General features: G+C 46.1%; 1 protein-coding gene and 1 pseudogene across 1 annotated transcript; both read right to left on the minus strand.

Annotated features, from left to right (window-relative positions):
- Nucleotides 1-10,088: 10,088 nt before the first annotated feature.
- On the minus strand, nt 10,089-11,933 carry LOC147737177 (uncharacterized). Its single transcript, XM_086923044.1, has 2 exons — nt 10,971-11,933; nt 10,089-10,469 (listed from the first exon to the last, which is right to left on the minus strand). Exons 1-2 carry the CDS (start codon nt 11,931-11,933, stop codon nt 10,089-10,091), a joined length of 1,344 nt encoding a protein of 447 aa, XP_086779170.1.
- A 1,857-nt stretch (nt 11,934-13,790) lies between these two features.
- LOC147737178 (uncharacterized) lies at nt 13,791-16,683 on the minus strand (annotated as a pseudogene).
- Between the last annotated feature and the right edge of the window lie 5,547 nt (nt 16,684-22,230).

The following is a 22,230-nucleotide window of genomic DNA, read 5'->3' on the forward strand; positions in this document are numbered from 1 at the left end:
GCGGGACAAAGTCTATGGATCCTAGTAAAATGCAAAGTTAGTGTTATCGGACGAATCCGACTAGCTAGAGCTGAAACGACAAAGGATCTGGACACTTAGATAGTTAAGCTATGCTGGAGCACCGAAATGCTCAGGTTACCTAGCCCAGGGGCTGCGGCTGCATAGGTCTGAAAAGATGTCGGGAATCCTCGTTGCAGTCTATGGAGCCTGAAGGAAGAAGTTGCTGGCAGGCGACCAGCGATAAAGTTCGTGGTCATCCAAGCCTGTATCGGTGAAGATGAATACCTGTAAGCAGAGGGGACCAAGTTCTGAATCACTAGCCAGTGATTAGGTGGGCACCAGGATGGCACCGGACAAAGTCACCTCGACCAGGTGAGTGGGCGACGCTGGGCTCTGCAGTCTCTCGGACCAGGAGGCGTTGTCGGTGACCAGGATGGAGGTGCGAGCTGTCCCACGGAGGTATCTGCTGTCGATGTCGCTGGACCCAGGATTGGGGCAACAACTCTTGGCAAATGCAAGCCCACGCGGTGGACTCAAAATGACGTCTGGAGTGGACCAGGAGGGTCCGGGGTGCTCCTCTGTTGGAGGGGAGCAAGGGCCAGTCTGAAGCAACCAGACCAGCGGTGTTGTCGTCGTGGTTTGTCGTCGGAAGGGCCACTAGCCAACGGGCAAGTGACCTGGACAACGCGGTGAGCAGCAAAGAGCAGAAGGGCCCCACGCAGATCTCGTGGATGCAAGGGGGCTGGACTTCGGTGCTGGAGCTGCTCAGGGTTGGGGCTTCTCGAACCCCAAAGCACTCACGTGAGGATCCCTCAGTAGTCGTGCTGGGCAAGCATCGTGCAGTCTTGAAGATGGCCGGTCCCTCTGTGGTTCTGAAATTCTGGACCCTGCTGTTATCCCGGTATCGAGATCCAATACCCGTGCCACAAAATATCGACGTACCATGACGAATTTGGTGTCGACGGACCGGTAATGATTAGGACATCATCCCTATGCATTTGCGTCATGATTGAGGGATGCCAACACCCCTAAACCATAGTTTCCGTTCCGACCCCTTAGACTCCATTTCGTAAAGCGTCATCCATCTTGTGTCTTGCCCTCATGATAAGTCAATTGAGTAAGGTCGAGCTTGATCTAAAAGGACACGTCCACCTTCTCTGACTCCCCCCTGACCTGTCCCAACTGACTCCATTGCCTCCAGCCGAACCTGTTTGGGCAGCTCCTCACCCAGTGGCCGAATAAGATAGCATCAATGCATAACATGCCACAAACCATTCACTACGTACCGACCATGTTTTCTACACACACACACCTGTCCATGTTCCTTGTTTATGGCCAGTTTTATGACTAGGAGGTGCCCTGCTTTATTGGGGTTTCATCGATATCTGATGGGAGTTCCGGGCCTGGCCGGGTAATCTATCACGAACTGGACGTCTAAAATATGGGTTGGCCTACATGACTTCGCTCTTTGTATTATTGTAGAAATATGTGTATAACCATATCGTAAACTCAAGAATTCTTGCCTGCAGCTATTATTTCTGTATATAAGGAGAAAGCTGGTTCTGTAAAAACGAACAGTCTCCTGAGAAATACACGCCCCGGGTTGTCGTGTTTCTAGGACACATGTTACTTGGTAGCTGCCAATAAAACTCAATCTCTGACTTCAACTAGAAGACTCCGCGTTTCTGTGGTCCGGAACAGGGAAAACTCAGAGGTCTTCGGGTGTTATCACCTGGCACCACAGGGTTCCTAAAAACCCGTTACCTCAGTTGGCGCCCAACTCGGGCGGTATATAGCGGCGACGGTCCAAGCCAGATATTCGTGAGGAGCTTCGTGTGAAAATTCCAGAGGACGGCCAGCCACTTCAGCGACCCCTGTATGTCGACGTGGTTCCGAAGGTCTTTTCTGCGAGGTTCCCCGCGTCCCGACGGCTACGAGGGACTGCTGCCCTGACTATCGCCCTGTTTTGGACCCAGTGATCCTTGGTAGAGCGAAACGATAGACGATTCTTCTAGTGACGTCATCGATCTTCAAATACTTCAGTTAAGTATAAGTGGAGCGTCTCCAAGTCCTTAGTTTGATCCTTAGTTTTCGGTATCCTTGAGATACGGTTTTGATTTGGTACTTGCAAGCCCCAAAGCCGAAGGACTCGTGTATTCACGAGAAATATCGTAATTGATAATCCTTTGAAGTTTGAAGCTAAACTAGTGAGCAAAGATGCCTTGTTTTAGCAGATTTGGAAACTTGTTTTGTCTTGGTTGTAGTAAGGACTCCCGATTAGAGGATTCTTGTCCGGTTCCTCCGATTGGAACTCCAACATATGAGTTATAAGTAAAACATGGCGTAGGTCCTATAACATATAATGAAGTGTGGATAAAATACACCCGCAAGGATGGTGTTTTAAAATGGCCCCAATATGGTAGTTTTGACTCAGAAATATTAGATAACCTCGAGGTCAAATTGTTCAAGAAAAAAGCCCGGCCGGCGATGTTTGACTCTTTTCGCTTATGGCGCAAAGAAGCCAAACAGAAAGAAATAAAATTAGCAAAAAGGAATAAAAGAGGTATGTCAATGGTGCAAGCTGCCGTTGCATACAGAGATAACGAGGAAGAGCAAGAGAGCGAACAAATGCTTAGGAGCAAGAAACTAGCAGTAGATAAATGCTACCCAATGTTACCACATAAGGGACAAGGTCAAGAGGAAACATCCGAGAAAGATCCATTAATGTCCCACTTATTAAGCTCACCACCACCGTATGCGTTAGACGCTACCGCAACCCCAAAGCGTTTTGTTATACCGCACCCCGGCGCACGAAACACAGCTCTTGCACAAACGCCAGCTACTCTTCAGCTGGTTTCTACTTCTCCGGCGCAGCCTTCTCAAGGGCCGCCGCCTCTGCTACATACTCCATCTACTTCTACCACTTTGCCTACAGCTCCAACTGTTCCCTATGATACTACGTCTACCACTGCTTCAACTTCCTCTGCTATTGCTTCGATTTCTTCTTCGCATCAGCCTGTTTTTTCTGCGGCATCTGCCCCTCCGCAAGCTTCTCCTTCTATTACACAGAGAGTGGCAGGTACTGTCACTGGTCTGCTTTCACCTTTTTTTGTGCCGCCTAAAACGACCCCTAAAACAGAACGTAGACAGTTACGTAGTCAGCTGCCTGATTACGAGGAAAGAGAAGTACTAAATGAGCTAGCACGCCAATGGATTACGGATACTGTTAGATATGATGTTCAGTCTGTTATGGAAGTTTTCCGTCAATGGGATGCACCCACTCAGAGATACATATTCGAAGAGATGTGTGTATATCTGTGTGAAGATTTGGAGACAAATGATCCCAAACGCAAAATGAACGAACTATGGCGTACGCGTTTTAAGTTCCATGAAGGTATGATTATAGGTGCCGATGTTGAGGAAGCGATAGATTTATTGTTCTCTTATAGGAGTAAGGGAAACACCTCTAGATCATTGTACGAAGACGACGTATCAGGTAGGAAAAAAGCAAGACAGTACCCCATGAGAGAGGTTCCTCCGGTTTGGAGGGAAGGTGATGCGAATGTAAACCCACCAATTCTGCCACATTTCCAGTGTGTGTGGGTACATGTCCCCTGGAAAAGATCCGAAGTTTTAGCACTCAAGCAGACATTACCTGATCCCCGTAAAAACCCGACTGGGTATTATAAGGAGTTATCGCAGACTGCCAGCTCATGTATAATGAATTTAGCGGATGTAGACATGTTGTTTGGGAATGTTGTTCCACATCCTTTATGGAGTAAAATTCGTCATACAGATCATGATCGAGAACTAGGTGAGTCATGGGCTAATATTGCCGCTACAGATGCTAGACAAATCGGTGGTTCTAAACCTGAGCCGTTAATAGCCGAACTTCCTGGTAGGATTATCGCGTACATGAAAACATTAATGCCTGAATTACGCGTAAATTGGGACAAGCTGTCTGCGTGCAAGCAGAAGAAAGATGAGAATGTGTCTGACTTTTTCACGAGATTTGAGGAGACTTTCACCGATCATAGCGGTCTGGATATGGCTACCGAGGGTGGTCAAAGACTGTTTGTAGACAAATTTGTACATAATCTGCTTCCTGAACTGTGTAATAAACTGAAAGATTCAGAGAGTGCTTGGGCTGTCTCTACGTCAGCACAGATTTTAGCTACAGCCCAGTACTATGAAAACAGGCACAAAGACGAGCTAGATAAAGTAGACAAAAAGACGAAAGATTTAAAAACTAAAGTTCTTCTCCAGCAGGCCTATCCGCCTCGTACGGCTAGTCAGCCTAATTATCACCAACCGCAGCAGTATTCGAGAAACACGCAAGGAAACGAGTTTTCCCATCAGCGTCTTCCGTATGGCCCGAATCAATGTGCATATTGCAAGGAAGAGGGTCACTTTAAAGGTAATTGTCCGGCTCTTGCGCGACGTTTAAACGGTGTTTCAGGTATAAGGGGTAAAGGTGTTCAACATGCTCCTAGGGGTAGGGGCCGTGGAAATTTCCCCCAGAACCCAACTTCTTTTCCGCCTCAGAATTCCATGAACAGCTTTGACCAACAGAATAATGCATCGTCTAGGTCAGCTCAGTACTATGCTGACGACTATTACACCGAAAACGAGAATGAGGACAATAATTGCTAGGACAGCCATGGACAAAGAGAGGGAGTCGTTTCAGTTCCAGTAGATCAGAATGGACCTTATGTCGAGGTGATTACCTCAGGAGTGTCAGAGCCATTTCTGCTGGATACTGGTGCTACAAAAAGTTCTATTATGCACTCGAAACTTCCTGGCGCACCTTTGTCTGGCGAAATGAATGTTTCAGTAGGTTTCTCTGGCGCCCCTGTTAGAAACCCGATCTCTAGTCCCATGTCCCTTTCTGTTGGCCATTGCGAATTAGAAGCACCCCTCATCCTTACAACAGGTTGCGGTGAAAATGTGTTAGGTTTGGATTTGCTAAAGAGGTTATATGCGACTTTGTACTGTTCTCCCTTGGGAGTACAACTTACCTTAGGTAAGAAAGTCATTTCTCAAATGTATTTGTCAAAGGAAAATATTCCAACTGAATTGTCATCTCTTCCGGATATACTCTGGGCTAATGGTTCCAATGATGTAGGCTGTTTGGAGATAACACCGTATGTCATAACATTGAAAGCCAACTTTAGGTTGCCACGTATTCCCCAATACAAAATATCTAGTGAATGCGAAAAGGCTTTGTTGACGATTATTTATGATCTGATCGAGAAAGATGTCGTCGAAGAAACAACAGACAACGTTTGTAACAGTCCAGTTTTGCCTGTCTTAAAGCGTACCGATCCTTCACAGCCCCCTGTGTACAGGTTTGTGATTGACCTCAGAGAAGTGAATAAGGTGGTTATTCCACAGTTTCCAGTTGTCCCCGACATTACTGCCTTATTGACAATGGTTCCAGCTTCAGCAACTTGGTTTTCGGTGATTGACCTGAAGAACGCTTTCTTCAGCATCCCGATTGCTGAGGAGAGTAGAGATATTTTTGGCTTCAATTTAGGAGGACGAAGCTTCCGCTTCAAGTGCGCTCCTCAAGGCTACTGCGAAAGCCCATCAATATTCAGTCAGGCCCTGAAAACACAACTAGACACAATTGTTCTACCTGATGGGTCAACTCTGATTCAGTATGTCGACGATCTGCTGATTGCTGCAGACACTGAAGAAATTTGCAAGCAAGCTACATTGTCATTATTGCGTCACTTATGTGACATGAAGCACAAAGTCTCTCTTTCAAAACTGCAATTTTGTCGACAAGAAGTAACCTACCTAGGTCACATCTTATCAAAGGAGGGAAGGAGACTTACACCAGAAAGAATACAGGCAATTTCAGAACTGAGTGCCCCAAGGACACAGAGAGAGGTTCGGGCCTTCTTGGGCATTACATCGTACTGTAGACAATGGATACCGAATTTCTCACTACTGGCTAAACCCTTGCTGGCACTACTCTGTAAAGACACGCCCAATCCTATGCCCTGGTCTGAAGATTGTCAGACAAGTTTCCACGAGTTGCGTGATGCATTGTGCTCGGCTCCTGTGTTGGGCAACCCCAACTACAGTAAGCCTTTTACATTATATGTCCATGAGAAGGAAGGTTGTGCATTATCAGTCCTAACACAATACTTTGGGGACAAACAGCGCCCATGCACGTATTTTTCAGCGACTCTAGATCCTGTGGCTAAGGCACTACCAAGTTGTCTGAGGGCTACCGCCGCAGCGGCTGTCTGCATTCGACAGTCCGCTGGGTTAGTCATGAACAATACTCTGATTGTTATAGTCCCACATGCAGTAGACATTTTGCTAAACAGGACAAAGACACAACACCTTACTAGCGCTCGACTATCCAGTTACGAACTAACACTGTTAGCGAGTCACATTCACATAAAGAGGTGTGATACACTCAACCCCGCTACGCTACTACCCATCCCGGCAGAGACAGACGAGGTTGAAAAACATGACTGCTGCTTTAGGACAGAAGAAGAGACCAAAGGGAGAGTAGACTTACAGGACACTCCCCTTCCTGAATGCAATGATGCTTTATGGGTTGATGGTTCATGTTTCAAGTTGCCGAATGATGATACGACTGCAGCATATGCCGTAACGACATTACACACCATTATAGAGACCGTGCGCATTTCCCACAATTCCGCACAAACCGCAGAGCTAATCGCACTTACAAGAGCATGTGTGTTGGCAAAAGGAAAGCGAGTGAATGTGTACACTGACAGCCAATACGCCTTTGGCGTGGCTCACAGTTTTGGGAGATTGTGGCGTGAACGTGGGTTCCTGACGTCGCATGGTGCAAAGATACAACATGGTCAGCTAGTTAATGAGCTCCTCGAGTCACTGACCTTGCCACTACAAGTTGCAATTGTGAAATGCAGTGCACACAGAAAAATTCAAGACGACACTGCGGGTCAGGAATTCGCAGACTTCGCAAAGGGTTTTCTGCCATTTTGGGGCCCTATGGTGAACAGCAGGAACATTCGCCAGTTATCGAGGATAGTTGAATCCGCCGTGATCGAAACGGCTGGAGCCCTTGGCAACTTAACATCTGAGCTTCAGTCGGATCGACTTATGACCCTTCAGAACCGGGTTGCCCTAGATATCATACTTGCAGACCGTGGTGGTGTATGTAGAGTGATCCAATCCAGTTGCTGCATTTTCATCCCTGATAATGCCCCGATAGTGTACCAGGCCATCTCTAAGCTACACGAAATATCTGGTTCCCTTCACGAAGAAAAAGGGGATTGGTCCCTGCTAGGGTGGTTCTGGGAACTAATCACTGCCTGGGGATGGAAAACACTGATCTTCGTTGTGTGGTATATAAATAAATAATACCGGATCTAGGTTTGACTGGACATAGTAATAACAGATAGCTCAATAAATAAGAGTCAAGATTCGAGGTAGTAGGAGTTTGCAGGTTTAATACAGCATAAAGGACAGGAACAGGACAACCTGCACAGGAATAGGATGGCAGAGCCCGGCAGCTGCCGGGGCTGGATCTGGGATGAGCGCGCTAACTTTAATAACAGTACACAAGCATATATACTAAAACAGTTGCATTACAATACATACAATAGGCGGAGCAGTGGGTGTGGTCAATAGCAGTCGCGAAAGATAAGGGTGAAAGTGGGTGTAACAGGAGGCGTATACATAGACATGTGATGTAAACGTAACAGAATATGTCATAAATGGGGCGGAAACATGGAGGGGGCTACCTAAGGAGCCGGGACCTCTAACCTAATGGTGCGCGCAAACTGACAATGACGTGTTACTAGGAGAAGCTGGGGGCTATGAACTCTGTGCTAGGAGCAGAGACTGAAGTCTGGAGAGTCAGGGCGACATGTGCCTAAACAATATCTAGTATATGATGTTTAGAGAACATGTTGATAGAGTCCAAAAGTTATCGGGGTAAAGGCTAACAGACTCTAAGACTGGTGCATGCATTATTCTACATGTAGTGCGTGATGAAGAATATTAAATGACCATAAATACAGTATTTCTCTTACATGGAGACGTAAGGGCTAGACGATGACGGAAACTATTGATGCGATTCAGTAGTTTAGGAATGCAGAGAAGGAGGGCTGAACTGATAACTAGAATCATAACATACTCTTGGCGGACTCGTAGGCAGAGCCAGGCTGAACCGGGCACTGTGAGGCAGGAAGTAAGTGAAGGGTCAGGAACACAGGTGGGGGCTGTATCGCTCCTCAGCGAGGGCTCAGGAGACAGGAGAGGAACACAGGTGTCCGGGCCCTTTTGAGGCCTAGAAACGGGGACTTTACAATGAAATAACGTGCACACTGAGAAACGTGGCAACGTAACTTTACATAGGCCTGATATTCGTAGTATTCACGAGAACTGGGAACTGGCATACTAGGGATGGACACAACTGTAATTGCGTCTTTAATCAAACATGGGGAATACATATGCATATTAATCATGCACACATAACATAAGATGGGGAACACGTAGGGACACAGAACATGGCAAAATTTACTTTTCCACATTCCCTCCTTGTCACTACGTTTCCATCAGGAAACATCAATATTCATGATACCATCTATCATTTCATACAGTATCATTTGCTCGTCTCGAATTTTCTTGGAACGGGATTTAGAACGGGACTTGGGACTAGGAATACAAGAGGTAGCGCAAATGCCACAAATCGCAGGGCCACATTGTATACAGAGGCAGCAACTGAATATGATCGCTATTGCAATACCTAGAAAGGACAATACTTTCCATCCCCAGACGGAAATTATATTCCAGAACCAACCGGACCATGTCCAGGTGCCTGGATCTTGGTGTAACATATGGGCAATTTTATGGAGTCTGGTTATAGCTGAATAAACAGACGGCGCGTTATTAGGAATGAAAATGCAGCAACTAGATCCGATGACTCTACATGCCCCGCCCCTATCGGCCAGTATGACGTCAAGGACGAGACGATTCTGGAGCACGACAATTCTCATAAAGGATTGCTCCTCGGTTAAATTACCTAGAGCAGAAGTAGTCTCAATCACTACTGCTTCGAGTGTTCTGGTTAATCTACGTATCAGTTTACTATTCACAACAGTACCTAAATAAGGGAAGACACCTTTATTGATATCTATGTATTGTTCTAGAGCAGTTTCAGTATAATCGACAATCGGGAGGTCTCTCTTGTGTCTGATATGTACTAGGTGGGAATTCCTATGGTAGTCAGGTGGGGCTAGAAAAACTGGTGGCAGTAGGAAGGCAATGTTACAGGTTCCCACCCAATCGAGGGGCAGACGAACATATGCGGTCTGACCACAAACAAAATAAGAATGACGTGAAGCTTTGAAAATAGATTTCCCACTGTCACTATACTTGACAATAGTAGTACAATCACTATGGCCTACATGTACGGAACCATTCTTTCGGACACATAATTCACCTTTTACTGGTAATACTGACATAGCAGGTAAGTCTGGAGTAGTATCAGACTGAACATTCAGGACCATAAAATTCGAAGAATAATTACCCAAATTATAAACTTCATTTTCTAGATCTAACCCTGTTCTGTGGGGAAGACCTTGCTTGTCTGGAAAACATGTACTGTTAAGAAAAGACATATCTGTTGAGGATGACGTTAACGTGGACCATGCTCCACACGAACCATTATGTGAAAATGGATAAGGAAAGAGTGGCAGAACTCCCTTCGGTGTCTGGAAAGGGGGGAGTCGACCACACACCCAACAATTAGTGGCATTGCTGGTCTGGTGTGAATAATGTAACATGCGGATAAAGGAATTATTACGCATAGCAAGACGATAAGAGAGTTCATGAGGAGGCAGATCACTAAACGTGTGCTCTACTGTAACATTAGAAGACTTATTTACATGAGAACTGGAAAACACAAATAAAATGCATAACTTGTGCAGGTAAACATAAGGCTGAAAAACAATATGAAACTTAGAAAAACGATACATCGGATTGAGTTTTGACTAACTCTCTCACTATGGGGGTCTATTTTATACATGTCAGAAACCGGTCTAACCGTTTCACCTAGGGGAGGACTTAGACAATCAAACTGGCTGACTTATTTTACTAGACCTTAATTTTAGCTTATACTCCTGTTGCGGAGTTTTCTCTAACAGGGAGGAATTTGTATCATTGTCTTTTGCGGGACAGTCCTTAAGAATAGTACTTTGGCAGTCTTTAAAATCCTCGGAAATGTTCTTAGAAACAGTCTTTAATCCGTAAAACTTTTTCACGTGAGACAAATGGACCCAGCCCTTCCTGCCTTCCAGCTTGACGGCAGTACGGGTGGCCAGGAGGACCTGTTTTGGTTCCTTCCAGCGAGGCTCCAGCGGACTTGAACGATCAAAGTTCCTGACTAGAACCAAACATCCAGGAACGATGTCATGCGGTGCCACCTCGATATTGTCTGGAAATGCGGCAGCAACCTGTGAACGACAAGAGTGTAGGGCAGACATCAAGGAAGCTAGGTAATCTGTCAGCATATTACTTGAAACATCTGTAATACTTCGGGGTCTAGGTGTACCCCACATGTTAGGGGGGCGGCCGAATACGACCTTGTACGGGGACAGACCTGATCTGGAATGTGCGACCATGCGCATATAAAACAGAGCGACTGGCAGAGCTACTAGCCAGTCTACACCTTTCTCTTTACATATTTTGGCAATGCGGATTTTCAGGGTCTGGTTATGTCTCTCTACGAGACCGGCTGCTTCAGGATGGCGTACACAATGGAACTTCCACTGGTACCCTAACAAAAGGGAGATGTGTTTCATAAGCTCAGATGAGAATGGCTGGCCGTTATCAGAATATACGACCCTAGGGAGTCCGTAGCGGGGGAAGAATTCACGAACCAACTGCTTGGCAGTGGTCGCGGCTGTGTAATCTGGAACTGGATATGCCTCTGTCCACCTGGACAAAGCGCATACAACTACAAGGACATACTTGAAACCTCGACATCGCTCCATCTGAATATAATCCATCTGGAGGACTTCAAAAGGGTGGTCAGGGGGCTGGAATCCACCTTGTTCCACCGGGACACTTTTACCTGGATTGAACTGGCAACATATCATACAGGTACGGACTTTCTGCTTGGCTGCAGCTCGTAAATGCTTATTGAACCAAATGTTCTGGATACTGTCTAACATAGCTTTTTCTCCTAAATGGGCTGGACTATGTGCGGTATTGATAATGACTTGAACCATAGAGTCGGGGAGAAACCATGTGGCTCTACCCTTCGTTACCCATCCCTGATCTGTCTGGACCCCTCCTTGTTCGGACCATTTCTTGATTTCTTCGGGAGTAGCATGTAACTGGATATCTATGACATCTTGAGTGGGGTCCTTAACTGTCATACATGTAGTCGGATCTGGAGTATGTGTCTGTGTCGGATTAACTGGAATGTCTGGAGTCTGTGCTGTAAGCTTGGCTGTGCGATCTGCTAGATCATTACCTTGAGAAACAATGTCAGTAACTTTCGTATGTGCTTTGCATTTCATGATAGCAATAGATGTCGGTAAGTGTATGGCATCTAACAGAGCTTGAATAAGGAGACCATGCTGAATCTTGGTTCCATGAGAAGTCATGAAACCTCTCTCCTGCCAGAGCACTCCAAAGTCGTGTACAACTCCGAATGCATAGCGTGAATCTGTATAAACATTAACTTTCAGGTTCTTAGCGTGTATGCAGGCTTGTGTCAGAGCAACTAGCTCTGCTGCTTGAGCAGACAGGGTGTCAATACGGTGTGTTTCTATAACTTCAGTGTCAGTAGTCACTGCATACGCGGCTACTAGTTCTCCTGTACTTGTTCTCATACATGAACCATCCACATAAAGTGTCAGGTCGGGATCTGGTAATGGAATATCTGTCAGATCTTGTCTTGGCTTAGTCATAGTGTTAACTACTTCCACACAGTCGTGTGTGGCAGGATTCGAAATAACTGACGGTAACAGTGTAGCAGGATTTAGAACGTTGCAGCGTCTGATTTCTATGTGTGGCTGGAACAGTGTCAATTCATAACCTGTTAAACGTGCAATTGTCAAGTGCTGAGTCTGTGTTCGATTTAAAAGAACTTCCACAGAGTGTGGAACTTGTACTGTCAAGGAATGTCCTAATACTATGGAATCACTTTGTCTGATAGCTAGTGCTGTGGCTGCAACTGACTTGAGGCACGCAGGCAGAGCCTGGGCTACAGGATCTAATGTGCTCGAAAAATAAGCACAGGGCTTGTATTGTCCTGCTTGATCTTGTGTAAGAACAGATAATGCTGTACCTTCACGTTCAGTGACAAAAAGTGTAAAAGGCTTACTGTAGTTCGGTGTAGCTAGAACTGGAGCTTGGCATAGAGCTTTCTTCAACTCATTGAAACTAAGTGTATGTTCAGATGTCCAAGGGAGGACAGTCGATACGGCTGCCTCCTGTGTCGTTAACTGTATCAGTGGTTTAGCTAGAAATGCATACTGAGGAATCCATTGTCTGCAGTAAGAAGTAAGGCCGATAAAAGCACGTACCTCCTTCTGGGTCTTGGGCTGAGGAAGACTCGCTATTAACTGGATACGGTCTGGTGTCAACTGCCTACCCCACTTGGACAGTAAGTGGCCTAAGTAGATCACTTGCTGGACACAGAATTGAAGCTTCGAAGGGGACACCTTGTGCCCCATCTCGGCAAGGAAATACAAGACTGTAAGTGATGCTCGCTCGCAAGCACGTTCAGAACGGGCTGTGATCAGTAGATCATCGACATACTGGAGCAGGGCAGTGTCTGTTGGCATGTGAATGTTGTCTAGTTGTCTCTTAAGTGCTTGACTGTAAATGCTAGGACTTTCCGTGAAACCTTGAGGAGCTCGTGTGAACATATAGCTCCTTCCATTTAAACAAAATCCGAAAAGAAACTGGCTGTCTGGATGAATGGGGACACTGAAAAACGCGTTCTTGAGGTCTATGACTGTAAAAAATGAGGCTTCAGAATCAATGGCTGTCAATAAGGAAGAGATATCTGGAACAACTGGGTACTGGGGAATAATACATTTATTGAGTTCTCGAAGGTCAATCACTAATCGATATACTGGAGGTGCATTTGGATCAGTACGTTTCATGACGGGAATGATCGGAGAATTACATACGTTGGAGTCAGTTTCTACAACTACTCCTTGAGCCATGAGCTCGTCAATAATTTTGGATAAGGCTGCTACAGCCTCAGGTGGCAATCTGTACTGTCTGATTCGTGGTAACACTACACCTGGCTTGAGAGTCACACGATGGGGTGTGATTTGCATATAACCTACATCAGTTGGACCTTGCGCCCATAAATGCTGTGGAACATTGGACAATCTCGGATCAAAATCTCGTAATACATAGTGACCCTTGAAGTCACGTAGAAACAATCGTATTCCCTCTGGGGAGCAACATATGACTGCACCTAATTCTTTCAGTGTCTTAATACCTAACAGATTTTCTGGACATGACTTCGTAAGTAACAGATCAGTAGTGCGGGACAATGGACCTACTTCTAGAGTAACTGGCTTTGAAATCTCGTTTACAATAGGCTTTCCTGAAAATCCAAGGGAAACATTTCTAGAGCCTGAGAGCGGAGCCCCTGGAACTTCGGCGTGACTAATGGTGGTCCTACTTGCCCCTGTATCAATCAGAAACTTTCTGTCTTTCCCTAGTACTTGACTATGAACATAGGGACCTTCTTGATCTACAGGTATCTCGATGAGAGGCAAACCTACCTCCCTCTCTAGGCTGTTTCATGAGTACTGCTGGTACTCTGGATACTCAGACTGTGCATACTGGTACATCTGCTGTGTAACATGCTGTGTTGCAGCAATAGGCTGCGGTGCTGGAACTGTCTGTTGTGCATTCTGTGGCTGAGAAGTCTGTGAAACTTGTTCTTGTCTAGGCGGACGTGGTCTTTCTTTAGTCTTACCAGTAGCTATATTATGTTTCAGAACTGCACACTCGTTTATGAAATGACCTGTCTGTTTACAATAATTGCAGGTCCCTTTAACGGGAGCTGCAGGATGACTGGCTTGATTCGGAACCCTCTTCTGACCGTCTTGAGGAACAGATTGTGCAACTAGTACTTTCATTTTCGTGTCTTTCATACGTTTCCTTTCATGATCTTGCTCTTCTCTGATTCTATTCTGGTGATATTGGAGCATCTGTAACATCTGGGACGGGGTACTAGCTTGCCATGTACTTTCGACTTTCAAAACTCGATTCTTAACTTGTGGACTTGAATTCTCGACTAATTTAGTAACAAAAAGATGAGGGTATGACTCGCTACTCGTCTTCAAGCCACTGTTTATAATAAAACATTTCTCGAATCTAGAATAAAAATCACTAGTGTCTTCGTCTTGTTTCTGTTTACAGGCTGAGATTGCATCCCAGTCTTCCTTTTTAGTGGCTAATAATCTGGGCAAAACTTGTATTAATAATTCAGGTAATTCTTTACATTTCTCTCCAAGACCGGTACCTGGTACTCGTATCTTATCTTCGGCTTCTAGAACTGCCCAATCGATCTTTTTCTCTCCCACCTCCCATTCTTTTTCCTTGAGTTTCTCGTATACCCCTGCGGGCAACAGGACCTTTAGCATTTTAATAATATCTGGATACGTGTATTCTCCCATACGGAGCATGTCTTTTAATTCTCGGTGGAACCCTGCTGGATCTTTGTCATGGCAAGGAATTCATTTCTTCATCTCTAAGAGTTCCATCTTTGTAATCGGGGTGTAAACAAATACTCGTTGCATTTCACCATCTGCTGTCCTGACTGGGTGTACTTCTCGTAACGGATTCTGTCTATCCATGTAAAACGGTTTACTTTCTGGAGGTGAGACATGAACAAAATGCGGGTTCAGGAACGTTCTATATTTATGGCGCTGTTCTAGAATGACACTAATTAAATCGGTACCTAAACCTTTCCATCTATACTGGAGTAACTCGTTCAGGACATCATGTAACGGACCTGGATCAGAATGTTGACCCTCATACAATGTGATGAGGTGCTGAATCATATACGTACCCACCAGTCGTTGCTCGGCTGGGGGCAATTTCAGAAACATTTGTGCCACTATTTCGTCTGGAAAAGTGGTAGAATCAGTAGCCCATCGGACTGCTGATCGGGCTAGTTCTTGTTCATGCATGGTATTTAACTTACTATAACCGATTCGTGATTTCAGAATATGATCGGTAGCTTGAAATATTTGTTCTAGAGAACCTTGTTCTGGTGCTGGGTGATGAAAAACTGACTTGTGTTCTAGGCGTAAATGGCGGTCTGGAAATCTAGATTTTCCTACATACGCTATTCTGGCGGGATTCTCGTCGTCTACCTCTTCAGTAGAAGAGTCATTCTCTTTCTCGCTTACTTGTGCTGCTTTACGTTGTTCGTGTAACTTTATTATTTCCTTACGAATTTCTCTTATACATACTCTCTATACTACTGATAGTTCTGTGTTTACCCTCGGCTATATTATCACTCCACCTTGTCAGGATTCTCATTTCGGCCGGATCTTTGGTCGGATAATCTTGTTCCCTTATTAAACAATTAATCAGAAACTTTAATATCATGAGCTGGATCTCAGCTTTCCTTTGAGACATGGCTTCGCCAATACTTTCTGGATCATCCCCTGTACGGATGAAACGATATATTCTGTCTAGATCTTCTTTCATATTCGGTAGGGTGTCCAAATACCCGGTCACCCGTCTTACACGGATGGAATATATAACTGTACTATCATCACCTGCAACTGGATCTTAGCGGCATTCAGTAAGAGCTCGTCGGATATCTGCAACGGACTTATATTTGGGCGTACGCTGTAACGCACATTCATGTAACTCGACTAATGTTACACGTTGGTGTGGTGGCGGGGTACCAGGAGGACCTCCTCCTGCGGCCCCTATACTGGAATCGTCGACTGATACTCTTCGTGCTGGCAGAGTGGGAAATTGTAATGTAGGCTGGACCGGGGGTACCGTAGCAGGTACTCCGGTGTCTGGAGGAGCAGGAATTACATGATTTACAGGGACTGGCGGAACAGGATTTGCATATTCTGGAACCGTGTCGTCCAAGTAGGACGAGATGAAAATATCGGCTGCGGTCGGTTTGTGACGTAGCTTGGTCGGAACTAATGGTGGCGGAAAATTACTGGATGCCTCCGGGGTCGCTTTTGGCAAGCCCTCGGCAAGAAGAGGATACATACCCTTAATGAGGGCATTCCTCTGTCTGTCTGACTGTTCGGTTTTAACTCGTTCACCTATCTCGATTAATTCCCTTTCTTGGGCTCGTTCTAAGGATTCTCTACTTAATTCTGACTTTCTGATTTCTTTTTCGGTTCTTTTATGAGATTCTTTGCGCCATAACTCGATGGCATCTTTCTGTGACTGTCTGGCTTTCTTTTTCCATAATGCTTCTTCTACTCGCATGATGCACTCGGCATCCCACGTACCTGATACGGGCCATCTATACTTTTCTTCTAACTCTTTGGTGTACTCTAACCATAAATCTAGATATAATATGGCACTTATGCCATGCTTCTGATACATAAAATGACCTGGACTGTCCCTAGGCGGGACAGGAACTGCTGCTTCTAACAGACCTTTTCTGGTTTTTAACTGACGTAGTTTAGAAAATAAAGGCATGACTGAACTGTAATCTAGACACAATACAATACAAAATGAACACGATAATTACACCACTCTCATACCACGACATTAAAATACATGAAGAACATTTAAAATAACAGTTCGGACAGAATACTACCTGGAATACTTGAAAACAGAATACATGAATCTTCTCGAGAACAGAACTGGCTAGAACAGAAACTAGATGCACTGCTAAAACAGTACGAAACTTACCGGTCTCATAAAGAGACACGTCAGGACCCGCATCCACCGAAGTGGACACTTCGTTTTGGGTCTGTGTACCACCAAAACCCATGGACCAGAGACAATTAGATTGACCCTGTCTAGATACTACCCTAGCAACGGTACTCACCGGGCAGCAAGAACGGAAGGCCTCGGACTGGACTGGACTGCTTCGACGCAGGACGGACGAACTTCGGACTTCTGTTACGGGTGGGCCTCCGGATACCTCGGACCTTGGACTCTCGGCTTGGGCTCTGGTCGGGACTCGCCGCGTTCCTCCACCGCCTCGTCTGGATGCTGGACCGCAACCTCCGTCTCCTCCGTGGGCCTGAGGGATACTTGAAGCAGAAATATCTGCACGTGGCCGGTATGGTTCCGTCACGGCTGCAGAGGGTCAGGGGGCATACGTGGCTTCACCGGCGCGTGGGGAAAGGGCAAGTCCCTATTCGGGCGCCATTATGTGGTATATAAATAAATAATACCGGATCTAGGTTTGACTGGACATAGTAATAACAGATAGCTCAATAAATAAGAGTCAAGATTCGAGGTAGTAGGAGTTTGCAGGTTTAATACAGCATAAAGGACAGGAACAGGACAACCTGCACAGGAATAGGATGGCAGAGCCCGGCAGCTGCCGGGGCTGGATCTGGGATGAGCGCGCTAACTTTAATAACAGTACACAAGCATATATACTAAAACAGTTGCATTACAATACATACAATAGGCGGAGCAGTGGGTGTGGTCAATAGCAGTCGCGAAAGATAAGGGTGAAAGTGGGTGTAACAGGAGGCGTATACATAGACATGTGATGTAAACGTAACAGAATATGTCATAAATGGGGCGGAAACATGGAGGGGGCTACCTAAGGAGCCGGGACCTCTAACCTAATGGTGCGCGCAAACTGACAATGACGTGTTACTAGGAGAAGCTGGGGGCTATGAACTCTGTGCTAGGAGCAGAGACTGAAGTCTGGAGAGTCAGGGCGACATGTGCCTAAACAATATCTAGTATCTGATGTTTAGAGAACATGTTGATAGAGTCCAAAAGTTATCGGGGTAAAGGCTAACAGACTCTAAGACTGGTGCATGCATTATTCTACATGTAGTGCGTGATGAAGAATATTAAATGACCATAAATACAGTATTTCTCTTACATGGAGACGTAAGGGCTAGACGATGACGGAAACTATTGATGCGATTCAGTAGTTTAGGAATGCAGAGAAGGAGGGCTGAACTGATAACTAGAATCATAACATACTCTTGGCGGACTCGTAGGCAGAGCCAGGCTGAACCGGGCACTGTGAGGCAGGAAGTAAGTGAAGGGTCAGGAACACAGGTGGGGGCTGTATCGCTCCTCAGCGAGGGCTCAGGAGACAGGAGAGGAACACAGGTGTCCGGGCCCTTTTGAGGCCTAGAAACGGGGACTTTACAATGAAATAACGTGCACACTGAGAAACGTGGCAACGTAACTTTACATAGGCCTGATATTCGTAGTATTCACGAGAACTGGGAACTGGCATACTAGGGATGGACACAACTGTAATTGCGTCTTTAATCAAACATGGGGAACACATATGCATATTAATCATGCACACATAACATAAGATGGGGAACACGTAGGGACACAGAACATGGCAAAATTTACTTTTCCACAGTTGGGATGATCTTAGCGCTTCTGTTTATGTTCTGCCTGTGTGTACAGTGCGCTCCTGCACTATGTGGCCTCTGCGCTACCCCATGTCTAAGGAAGCCTGTGTCAAGGGACGAACTGAGCAACAGAATGATGCTACAGCAGCATCTCCACGAATACATTCATACCGATTTGGACTCAGATTAACATGAGTTATTGCCTTATATAAGGGCAAAAGGAGGGTCTGTGGTTCTGAAATTCTGGACCCTGCTGTTATCCTGGTATCGAGATCCAATACCCGTGCCACAAAATATCGACGTACCATGACGAATTTGGTGTCGACGGACCGGTAATGATTAGGACATCATCCCTATGCATTTGCGTCATGATTGAGGGATGCCAACACCCCTAAACCATAGTTTCCGTTCCGACCCCTTAGACTCCATTTTGTAAAGCGTCATCCATCTTGTGTCTTGCCCTCATGATAAGTCAATTGAGTAAGGTCAAGCTTGATCTAAAAGGACACGTCCACCTTCTCTGACTCCCCCCTGACCTGTCCCAACTGACTCCATTGCCTCCAGCCGAACCTGTTTGGGCAGCTCCTCACCCAGTGGCCGAATAAGATAGCATCAATGCATAACATGCCACAAACCATTCACTACGTACCGACCATGTTTTCTACACACACACACCTGTCCATGTTCCTTGTTTATGGCCAGTTTTATGACTAGGAGGTGCCCTGCTTTATTGGGGTTTCATCGATATCTGATGGGAGTTCCGGGCCTGGCCGGGTAATCTATCACGAACTGGACGTCTAAAATATGGGTTGGCCTACATGACTTCGCTCTTTGTATTATTGTAGAAATATGTGTATAACCATAGCGTAAACTCAAGAATTCTTGCCTGCAGCTATTATTTCTGTATATAAGGAGAAAGCTGGTTCTGTAAAAACGAACAGTCTCCTGAGAAATACACGCCCCGGGTTGTCGTGTTTCTAGGACACATGTTACTTGGTAGCTGCCAATAAAACTCGATCTCTGACTTCAACTAGAAGACTCCGTGTTTCTGTGGTCCGGAACAGGGAGAACTCAGAGGTCTTCCAGTGTTATCCCCTGGCACCACCGGGTTCCTATAAACCCGTTACCTCACCTCGAGGTCTCGTCACACCCGCGAATCTCAGCTGGGCTGATAATGCAGGTAGAGGTCAGAGGTGCCAGGGAAGCCGGTTCTCGTCGAGCTGGGCAGTCTTGATCCGGAGGAGAGACTTACAGCAAACCGTGATGCTTGAATGGTGCCTGCTGCTGCAGGGTGACTACTCCTTAGTCACAAGGGAGAAATCTTAGGAAGAGTCTTGTGTTCCTTTCGTGGAAAGTAGTTTCAGGATTCAAAGATGATCTAATTTGGAAGGGGGCCTGCTCCTACCTTTATCCTGAGAAAGGGGGCTGGCACGCGACTAAGTCCTGCCCTATGGGTGGGACTAGGAAGGGGGGTGGTTACACCCCTCTCACATGCCGGACTTTCCCCAGCTCAGGGGCTGGTGTGCCCCTGGAACTGGTTCAAGCCAGCCTATGCACAGTGAGCACCGGGGTGCCACTTGCAGTCACCTTCCTCTAAAGCCCTGCCTACCTAGGATACACAAAATCCTGTCTGGGACGGTGCTGGCACCGCCCCTGACAGGAAACCCTTTGTCCTTGCCTCCCGCGCTGGAAGGACTCCCAGCAGCAGGAGGGCAGACTTGTGTCTCGGTGGCAGCATCCATCTTGTGGACTTGAGGCTATGTCTGACTTTAACCAGGGTTACAGGTTACCAACATGTCTTCTCCCTCTAGAGGGGTGGAATGCTACCCCCGTCGCCAGAACTGGCGAGGGGGTAGTATTCCAAAGCGTATAACACCTTACACGACATGTTTAGATAATGTCAGTCCAAAGTTACCATAACCGCGAGGATTATAAGGCACTTAAGAGTATATGGTCTGACGCTATCATGGAAACGGCTAAGGGATAGATCCCGAAAGCCGCAGACAGGCTCAGCTCATGCCAGAGCAACATCTCCCCCGATTCCAAGCACTCTGCCTTCAGGATTGTTAAGGCCTGCCATAGGAGTGACTGATAGGAGATCTGTGTGTCCATTTAGGTTAAGATATAGTTATACTATATCTAAAGCAAAGGGTGATTACACCACCTTGCTCCCAGCTGTCAAGCAGCCAGTTGTGTCTGTTTAGTTAGTCAGCCCAGGGGTGGCATAATACATGCTGCAGCTCCTGGGAGACTTCTGGGTGCACCTCAGCCCTGGGTACAGGGACTCAGAGAGGGCCCAGTGCCAATTGGATATGTACCTAGGGCACATGGAATCCATTTTAACAGAGAGAGCAGTGGGCCTGGGGTCCTGAATAGCAGGGCCCCAGGTCAACTAAGTCAGAAAACCAGCAAAACACCAGGCAAAATGTTGGGGGCAACCATAGTCAGGGATCTACCTTCCTACATAACGCACCTCCAGAAATCTAACACAGTGAAGAGAAACAAGGGAGTAACGCACCTCCAGAACTCTAACACTGTGAAGAGAAACAAGGGAGTAACGCACCAACAGAACTCTAACACTGTGAAGAGAAACAAGGGAGTAACGCACCAACAGAACTCTAACACTGTGAAGAGAAACAAGGGAGTAACGCACCAACAGAACTCTAACACTGTGAAGAGAAACAAGGGAGTAACGCACCTCCAGAACTCTAACACTGTGAAGAGAAACAAGGGAGTAACGCACCTCCAGAACTCTAACACAGTGAAGAGAAACAAGGGAGTAACGCACCTCCAGAACTCTAACACTGTGAAGAGAAACAAGGGAGTAACGCACCTCCAGAACTCTAACACAGTGAAGAGAAACAAGGGAGTAACGCACCTCCAGAACTTCAACACTGTGAAGAGAAACAAGGGAGTAACGCACCTCCAGAACTCTAACACTGTGAAGAGAAACAAGGGAGTAACGCACCTCCAGAACTCTAACACTGTGAAGAGAAACAAGGGAGTAACGCACCAACAGAACTCTAACACTGTGAAGAGAAACAAGGGAGTAACGCACCTCCAGAACTCTAACACTGTGAAGAGAAACAAGGGAGTAACGCACCTCCAGAACTCTAACACAGTGAAGAGAAACAAGGGAGTAATGCACCTCCAGAACTCTAACACTGTGAAGAGAAACAAGGGAGTAACGCACCTCCAGAACTCTAACACAGTGAAGAGAAACAAGGGAGTAACGCACCTCCGGAACTCTAACACTGTGAAGAGAAACAAGGGAGTAACGCACCTCCAGAACTCTAACACAGTGAAGAGAAACAAGGGAGTAATGCACCTCCAGAACTCTAACACTGTGAAGAGAAACAAGGGAGTAACGCACCTCCAGAACTCTAACACAGTGAAGAGAAACAAGGGAGTAACGCACCTCCAGAACTCTAACACAGTAAAGAGAAACAAGGGAGTAACGCACCTCCAGAACTCTAACACTGTGAAGAGAAACAAGGGAGTAACGCACCTCCAGAACTCTAACACTGTGAAGAGAAACAAGGGAGTAACGCACCTCCGGAACTCTAACACTGTGAAGAGAAACAAGGGAGTAACGCACCTCCGGAACTCTAACACTGTGAAGAGAAACAAGGGAGTAACGCAACTCCGGAACTCTAACACTGTGAAGAGAAACAAG

Source organism: Lissotriton vulgaris, chromosome 1_1, assembly GCF_964263255.1.
Source record: "Lissotriton vulgaris chromosome 1_1, aLisVul1.2, whole genome shotgun sequence".
NCBI lineage: Eukaryota > Metazoa > Chordata > Amphibia > Caudata > Salamandridae > Lissotriton > Lissotriton vulgaris.

Coding starts and splice junctions, on each gene's coding strand:
- LOC147737177 (XM_086923044.1), bottom strand. CDS start 11,933: ATGACTAAGCCAAGACAAGATCTGACAGATATTCCATTACCAGATCCC. Junction 10,470..10,970: donor TCAAGTATGTCCTTGTAGTT/GTATGCGCTTTG, acceptor TGTCGTTCACAG/GTTGCTGCCGCATTTCCAGA.